The sequence below is a fragment of the Prosopis cineraria genome, unplaced genomic scaffold, assembly GCF_029017545.1.
Source record: "Prosopis cineraria cultivar Desert tree isolate PC_DT_omini unplaced genomic scaffold, ASM2901754v1 PC9, whole genome shotgun sequence".
NCBI lineage: Eukaryota > Viridiplantae > Streptophyta > Magnoliopsida > Fabales > Fabaceae > Prosopis > Prosopis cineraria.
The window spans coordinates 6790549-6799878 of NW_026555340.1; the positions used below are offsets into that span (position 1 = coordinate 6790549).

At 33.6% G+C, this 9330-nt stretch overlaps 1 protein-coding gene across 1 annotated transcript; it reads left to right on the forward strand.

Annotated features, from left to right (window-relative positions):
- The first annotated feature begins 311 nt into the window (after positions 1 to 311).
- On the forward strand, positions 312 to 857 carry LOC129320414 (uncharacterized). The gene has a single exon (XM_054965862.1). The coding sequence runs from the start codon at positions 312 to 314 to the stop codon at positions 855 to 857; it is 546 nt and encodes a 181-aa protein (XP_054821837.1).
- The last annotated feature ends 8473 nt before the right edge of the window (positions 858 to 9330 follow it).

Here is a 9330-nt window from a genome sequence, read left to right on the forward strand (position 1 = left end):
TTGCAAAGTCCAAAAACCAACATGGCTCGTGCTTCCATTAAATTCTCTCTTCTTACCAACTAACCCTCTGATCTCTAAATTAAATTTCAAGCATTCACTTTCTGCACATCTTTGGAAATAGAAGAGAGTTCATTAGCTTACTTACTTAACTCCATCACCATCCATCATTCACTTCAAGCTTTTATTACTCTCAACTGTCCACCATCTCAATATTCTTCCATAAGAGAGTTCTCTTCGCCATGCAACGCACAACACAACTAAGTTTTCTACATTTTTGAGCGCCAGGGGGAGAGGGGGGGAGGGAGAGAGAGATGACGAAATGTACTGTTCTGATAGTTTTGTTTGTACTGGTTCTGGTGCATGCAAATAGTGCGCGTGAAGTACCTGGTAATTATGGCAATGAAGATGAAGAAACTGCAATGCATGAGCGTGATTCAACTGTGGGGAGTGAAACTACTGGCGGCGTTGGTGACGAGAAGAACATCGTTTATGGTGGTGGGGTTGGTGGGTTTGCTGGCATGGGTGGCTATGTTGGCACCGGTGGAGCTTGGAATTGGCGGTGTTGCAGGAATGGGGGCTTTAAAGGCGTAGGTGGCAGCCTCGGTGGCCTTGGTGGCGGCGGCATTGGTGGCTTAGGAGGAGTTGGCCGTCTCGGCGGCATAGGTGGTGTCGGAGGTGGTGGTGCTAGCGGCACTGGTGGGCTTGGTGGTGCAGGTGGCGGCATAGGAGGGCTTGGTGGTGCTGGAGGTGGCATCGGTGGTGTTGGTGGCACCGGAGGCGGCATTGGAGGTGTTGGTGGTGCCGGCGGCCTTAGTGGTGGAAGTGGCGCCCGCGTTCGCCCTTTTCATGATCCTTAATTAACTTGCTTTCATGTTGTGTAGCCAGCAAGCTGTTTGCTCGCTGATTGGTTTTGTTAATATTTCTTTTAATTTTAAGTTGAGTTGTTGGTTATTTGTCTGGTCTTAGATTTTATGTTTAGGATTTTTAGTTGTTGCAAGAGGTTGGTTAGGTTTGATGGGATGAAAAAACTAGGTAAAACAAATTACTCATGGTTAGATATATATGCTTTGAATAAAGCATATTTATCTATTCCTGATTATTTTAATTTACCTATTTTCAAATCCCCTATATATGATGTGAATCAACGGGCAAGTAGTAGAGATATGATATTATTGTAGTAAGTTGCAATCTGTCATTGTTAGCGATGCTGCAAAACTCGACGATCCAAAGTAATTATTCCCTCCGCATTTTTTTTATTAGAGAAAATATTAGTTTTCATTTGTACTTTTATATAAGCAAAATCACATAACTCAATAAATATTTATTACAAATTTTTTAAATTACCCCTTATAATTTATATAAGTGATAAATAATTAATACATATTTATGTTGATTAACACAGTATATTTTAATCTAATTTTTTTATTTTCAAGTAAAATTATTATGGTTAATTGATTTTCTTAAACTATGTAATGCAATTTTTTCTTCTTTACAAACAAAGGGAGTGTCTCAAACTCAATGATTCATCACCAGAATATTATACTCCACCACCATATAATTCCTTAAACAACGGCACACACAACAACCATAAATAAACAAATGGGCTAAAGGGTAAAAATATTAAAAAAAAAAAAAGTTTCACCAGAAGCATTTAGCATTCTTAAGTTGACAAAGATGCAAGAGTACAACTAAACTCTTTTTTAGTGAGTCGTACAAGCCTTGCCTGAAAAAGTCTGATATGCTCAAATTACCAACTCTAGTAAAGGTTATCCTCTTTCATAAAGTCAATGAATACTCATGTATCATTTTTTCACTTAAAGATACGAAAGCTCATGGTGAAAAAGTTTTTAAATATTTTTGCAATTTATATTTGTTTTCTTTGTTTTTTTTTTAACATTTACTGCTAATGAACGCTCGTTAAATTTAACAATTTGTGGAAGGTTGCCTTCATTAAAAAAAGTTCATAATTACTTATGCACTTTTATTAGCTTAAGGATATTAAATGCTTTTGGCAAAAAAATTCTTGGGTATTTTTGCCTTTAACCCCTAAACAAAATTTGTAGTTTTCTTGATAATGATTCATGATTAATCAGTATAGCTCCTTAATTATATGAATTGCAGCTGCCAGTTGCGTTTATATATAGATATTTAATTAGGTAGTTATTTACTGATACACACACACACACACACACATTATACATGCATTGATAGTACTTTAATTTTTTAGGTATTTTTCAATGTTTAGCTTTTAATTTTTTATGCCATTAATTATTTAACTTTTAAGATACAGTAAAAAAATTTCTAATTTTTAATACAGACAGCAACAGAGATGTGGCTATGGATAATTTTGAGTTTAGAAATAATAAAGCAGAGTTGAGATAAGGAATATTTTGAAAATGAAATTGAGTTGGGTACAAATAGGCCTAGAAAAAACATGTACGAAAGGAAACAAGGCATGAATGTTCCAAAGTTGTTCTAGTTTAATTTAGTTATCCCAGAGGATGCTCATGATATCTTATATATAATTGTGCAAATTACTGATAACTAGTCAGTATAATGCGATTTCACTTAAAAGAAAAAAAGGGATAATGGAACTTTTAGTTTGTCAAAATTGTCTCAGTTATTAATTAATTTGATCTTTTATGTTTGATTTTTTATTAATTTGGTATAGAGATTCTTTTTCTTTTCTATTTTATATCTACACAATAATTCTTTACTATTGCCTATTACAATATGATAGGCAATATTTTAGAACTACTGCAATGGGTTGACATACAAACTATTGCTTATTCCTAAGAAATAGGCAACATTTTTAAATGTGCGGCTGTACAGTGTGAAAGTTGTTGCCTTTTATAGTAGGTAACATTGGAATAGGTACAAGTTCAAAAATGTTGCCTTTAATTTTTGGTAACAGTTTTCATTCTTTTGGCAATAGTTTTCAATTGTTGTTACAAGACAAAAATGTTGTAGTGTATGTATATATGAATATATGTAAGCTAAATAAGAACAAATTAGCCCTTACATCAATTTAATTAAGTTTTATCAATATAGTCCATTGTGCTACGTTATCCGTGTAAGCAAAATTTAACAAACACTAAGGTTATCATCAATATTTCACCATCCTTGTTAGAAAATATTGATAGTGTTATATATTCAATGTTTTTAAACAATAAGGGCTAAATTGGTAATTGAGGAAAACTTAAAAAACTAAATTGATACAAATTAAATGTGTGGGACCAAATGAATAACTGAGATAAATTTAATGGACTAAAAGTTTCATTATATCAAAAGGAATTCGTATGGGAATTGTTTGTCACAAGTTGATCATTGTGTATAAACAACAAAGTATCGGGCATGCCAAAGACATAGAGTCACAGAGATATCAAAAGAGTCCTCAAGCTTCCTTATTTCAATTCACCCGGATGAGAAGATGCAAAGAATTAAAGTAAAGGTGATTGAATTAATAAGAAAGGAGTACATAGAGTTCACGATTGTGAGAACTTAAAAAAAAAAAGTAAGCCTAATTGTATAATAAGTAACGAGTCTATTTTTGTGTAGATTGTTTGTCCTTGATTTCATTAGTTGAGCCCTTTTTATAATTTTGTTAGTCTATTTTCATGTAGATTGAATTAATAAAAAAAAATTGCATTCACGAGTTGCTTGTATAATCAAAAGCTACACTTGCATTTACCAAAAACCTTGCAGTACTATATATGTACCAAAATATAAACATGATGGCCAATTTTCTCAACCCGGATTTAGGTTCCTGCAAGTTCTTTGCGTGTGACTACCCTCCTCACACCTTGAGCAATGGTAAACTTTCTTATTCTAGAATTGGGATTCTATCCTCTTACTATGTGGCCACCCTGGAGGTTGGCTTGTCAATGGTAGCAGTAGGAAGTTCAAGAATGCCGAATCAATCAGACCACTTGTATCAAGCTTAGGGATGTCATGTGTCTCTACTGGAAGTATGGAAATGCTGTACATTTTGTCTTGGGCGACAACTTGGTAACATTCCTTAACAAATGAATCTGCATTACCATGGTTTACATGTATTATTACACATGCATAGGCACATAGAAATCCTGACATTTGCCAAGCAAGGCAAGACCATTGACACAATGAAAGGTTAACACAAGCATCACCTTTTAAAGTTCTAACTCTATCAGTGCTAATTCCATAATGTTGTGCATCTAAAGTTTCCCCCCTTGACACATTCTGCATTAAATTCGACTCAATATTTGGTCCAACTCCATTTGTCCATTTGGATATAGCCAAATTACTTTTATACATTTTTGAAGCCAATTTTTCTTTATGCTCATATATCAACATTAGGATATTGTGCTTTTGTTCCTTAACAAGCCACTCATTGAAAGACTCCGCAATGTTAGTTGTTTTATTATCCCACCTCTTGTAAGGGAACTTGCTTATATCATAAAGATTAATATCTAAATTACTTTCTACCCAACGTCCTAACTCTAGACAAAAACTCATTAAATTACCCATTGCTGCATTAAAGTCATAATGAAGTCTAGCGTAGGCTATAACATCCAATAGTTGAAGTGCATCTTCCTTTGTCTCTACACTCTTCCTTTTACCCCTTATGACTTTTAAACATTCAACCCTATAGTTCTCTTTCACATGGCGGTAGTAAAAAGCATGTCTCTTACAATCAAATATGGTCCATATAGCCCCAACTATTGCATTATGTCTATCAGACATTATTGTTATTTCCTTACATCTTGTTATCTCTTTCACATTATATAGAAACCATGCTCAATTATCATAAGTCTCTCCACTAACCATAGCATAGGCCAATAGGAATAATCCATTGTCAGCATCATAAGTGCTTACACTAAACATTGTCCTTTTGTATGGACCAAATATATGACACCCATCTATATACAATATGGCCCAACCAACTTCTATAAATGCTTTCATACAAGGCCTATAGGCAATTAACACTTGTTGAAATCTATTATTTGGTCCTGCAACCCATTTAGCCACCGTTTTTCGATCTCTTTCCTTAAGTCTGCTACAAATCCAAGAGATTAACCTGTAAGACTCTTCCAACAAACCATGTAAATTGGCCAATGCCTTCTCTTTACCTTTATATACTTGAAGGTAGGAAAGGCTCACACCATATTCTCTATACATGTCTCCTCTAATTTCATTTGTAGACTTGTTGATACTTGACCTTATTCATCTAGTAAAATAGATTATGTTAGAGAAGCTCTAGTCTTATGTGAGACTATGAGGTTGCCTTGAGCATAATGCACATGTTGATTAATAAATGTTCTTATATGTAAGAACGTATTGTCTTCCCCTACTGGTTTATATGTAGAAATTTTCCATGGCAATTGTTAGCCACACACTCCACAATGATTTCTTATAGTCATTCTTCAAGAAGTTTACATGAACTTGTAGGCGAGGCTATATTTGTGCAATGCTTGTTTAAATGCAATAGCGTCAGGAAATATCTAACGTACACCAATAAATAAATCCCTTCACTTTGCAGCATTCATCTCTGTCATGGGAGTTGGAATATTCTGCACAACTAAACTTTATTCAGCATCAGCTACTACCACTATTTGAGTTGGAATAATCAATTAGTGATGACTGTCTAATGTCATTTTCCCTCCTACCTATATAAACGTGACTAGTGTTTGTTAGGATAGGTTGGCACCCAAGAGGGGGTGAATTGGGTGACATTCAAAAACTTTTGAAAACTTGAAAAGAGTGAAGAATCGAAGTGTGAGGGAAGAAGATGAGACACATAAGATTTTTACTAGTTCAACCTCAACCTTAGCCTACGTCTAGTTCTTATGATCACACTTGAGATTTTTAACTAAGTTCATAAGCTCAATGGGTTCTTGCCACCACAATACAACTCTCAAGACTTAACTTATCTTGAATCACTCAACAAACATTGTTATAATCCAGCATGTTGTTATGAACACTTGAAAAATACCTTTTAAAGAATTCTGAAGAAATAAATAAGCTTTTGCAAAAAACTCTCTTAACGAGTACATGAAATTACATTTGAAAGCTTAGCAACTTATGAGAGCTTTTTACAATTATTTTCAAGAATAATGAATGAATGCAAGATGTAAAAGCACAATTTCAAAGCTCTTTTAAATGCACAAATGATAATTAGTTTGTTCAAGGATCATTAGTTCTTGTTTTGGCTCAAAATGAATCACATATGTAATTTCGGTAGTTGATAGACCGTTGGAACAGTGATTCTATCTGTTGGTGCAATTTTTTATGAGTGACTGGTAAAATCAAGTGTGAAATTGCACTAGAAGTGTTCTAGAAAGGTATATGTGATAAATCATATGTGAACCTCTTGACTTCTCACACATGGTTTCACACTTCTAAATAAGCAACCAATTCTGTATGCAAAAACTTATGTGGTACCTCTTTGCTCTCTTGTATGATTTTGCACTTATGAATATACATTCAGTTTTGTGTGCCAAAACTCGTGTGGTACCTCATTGCTCTTTCTTATGGTTTTGCACTTATAAATATACTCACATATCAGAGTGCTAAAACTTACGAGTAAACCACTAGCTCTCACGCATAATTTTGCACATAAGAAATTATCATCAATTTTATGTGACAAATCATGTGTGGAACCTCTTTCCTCTTACGCGTGAAATAGCTAGTAGAATGCCAAAACCAATTTTTGTGATCAAAACTTACGTAGAACTAGAAAACTATCACGTGTGAAATTGCAAGCACTAATGCACCAACTCATCTAGTGCATTTTCATGCATGGAACTACACATAACTCAAGTAAGATTTTGCATGATCAAGAGATACAGATTTGTGAATCAATGATCATACAAGTGAACAATTCTAACCAGACTTGAGATCAGTTAGGACTCAATAAAGTAAAATGTGATTGTGCAACAAGTGATAAATCACGTGTGGCTACTATTAGTCTTACACGTGGTTTTGCATTGTGACATAATGCAATGAAGAATAATTGCTAAAACTTGCGTGGACAACAGTGGCTCTCACATGTGATTTTGCATGCAGAAATAGAGAATAAGGCATCACATAACACAAGTGTTAAATCACGCGTGAATCACTTCTTCACACTTGCGTGATCTAGCAATTAGTATCACTTCTTCACACTTGTGTGATCTAGCAATTAGTATGCCTAACATGTAGAGACTTGTGAGTAACCTATAGAATCATACGTAATTCTACCTCTCACATTGCAAATAGCTTCTAAGAAATACAACACACAAGAAAGATATTATTTACAAGCTTTAATACACTTAGATGAGTCTTAATGCATATAGATGAGATATATGATCCATTCATTTAAATTATTATGAAAAGTGATTAAGCTCTCAAAGTTTTCACATTAAATCTAAGAGAATTTAAAATAACTTATCTTAAGCATCTTCATCTTCTCATGATTCTTCATACTCTTGAGGTTTTGTCTTCATCCATGATTCTTTATATCTGCACACACAACAAATACCTTTTCTCTTGGTTTTGTAATCATCAAAATACATAAAATACATGATCCAACTGTGTTACCATTAAATTCAATTAGTTGAGCAACTCTAATGTCATCAACAAGATCTATCAATATGGTTTCTTTAATCTTCACTATATACTTCAAGTCGATTGTCTTCATTCCAGGACACATCTTTAATGATATTAATCTTCTAAGTGCATCATATGTAATAATTCTAGCAATTACATTGCCTCACTCCTATTTCACCTTCCCTTCACTTGTCCTAACATGATCTCCACCATGATGGAAAATAAAAATAATTTCTTCCCTTGAATGCTTGCCATTGATCTTGTGAAGTTGAAACCTTAAATTCATACAGAAAAGCTTACATGACATTAGTCATACAAAATTAACTGTAATTTTGGTTAAATAGTTCCAAATTTCTAAGGCTTCAAGAAAGCATATTCCAAAGAAATAGTCCATTATTTAATAACTAAACTTTCTGTTTTAACAATATTATGTTATAGTTTTAACAACACAACATAAAACATATTTCAAAAGGGCACTTTGTAAAGGAAACATGCAACTCACGTTTAATGCATATGATACATTTAGTTTCACCTAGACTTCCCAGCTGTTATTAAATGCTATGCATTACACACACAAAACATACTACTTTATGCACTGACAAAGAAGAACGTGAGAGATAGGGTCAAAAAGATAGTTGCATTAATCACCTCAAATGGGAGAAAGAGTTTGGACATTTTGATGCACTCAACTCGCTCTACTAGCAACCTCCATATTATGTAGTATTCATGCCAGAACATTACCCATGATTAAGAATAATGAGAACATTTAAGGAGACAATGATGTAAGACAACAATGGATGATTCTAGATTTTTTTCATCTACAAGCTATTCTACTTCGCTTGCAGAGCTAGTTGAGAGAGAACCAAAATAAGGAAAGCTTCGATTGAGGTTTCTTTCAGCTTGGAACATGTTTCTTTCATTCTAAGGGGCATTTCTATCTTTTTACTTATAAAATTAATATGTAATAAAGACCAAAAGACTGTAGTGAGAATATGAAATCATTTGATCCTTGTGTGATATAAATATTGCACAGTGATCCTTGAATGCTATTTTCCCTAAAAATTAATTTAGTTTTAGATTACTTTACCAGCTTGGCCTAAAATAAAGAAAATTAGAAAAATTATCTCTAGCTTCTTAACCTTCCCAAGAACCTCTCTAAGTCCTAGATTAAGGTCCTTAGTTTAATTAATTAGGTTAATTTTAAGCACTGACCAAGTGTGATATGAATTATGCATAAGTGATTTGACCTTTCCCAAAATGCATGTAAACTCCTAAGATTATGGTGAGACAATAAGAAATCAAGCATCAACTATTCTGGATTATGATGTAGAAAATGCAATATGAGATGCTAACGGAAATTTTAAGATTATGATAACATCCACTAATGTTAGGAAGTAGTAAATACAAAAACATTATAAAATCACCAATTTTTCAATAATAAACATAAATGAACCAAGGTTATAACTCAAATGCATAATGAAATAATCTAAAATTATGGCCTTATAACATTAAGACATTGAAGAAAACTAGGCTAGAGTAATTACAAACTAAAGAGATGTTAAGCATTCATCCTCCTCCGCTTCCTCCTCCTCTAAGATCCACAAGCCCCTTAACCTTAAAACTCCATAGAAGACCTCTTCTTCATGCCTTGATCAAATTGAAACTCACCTATCATTAGAGATGAAAACCTTAAATGGATGAATATAAATGAATGGATAGAGACTAAGGTTGTATTGTGTGTTTTTGTTGTAATGTAGGTGATGG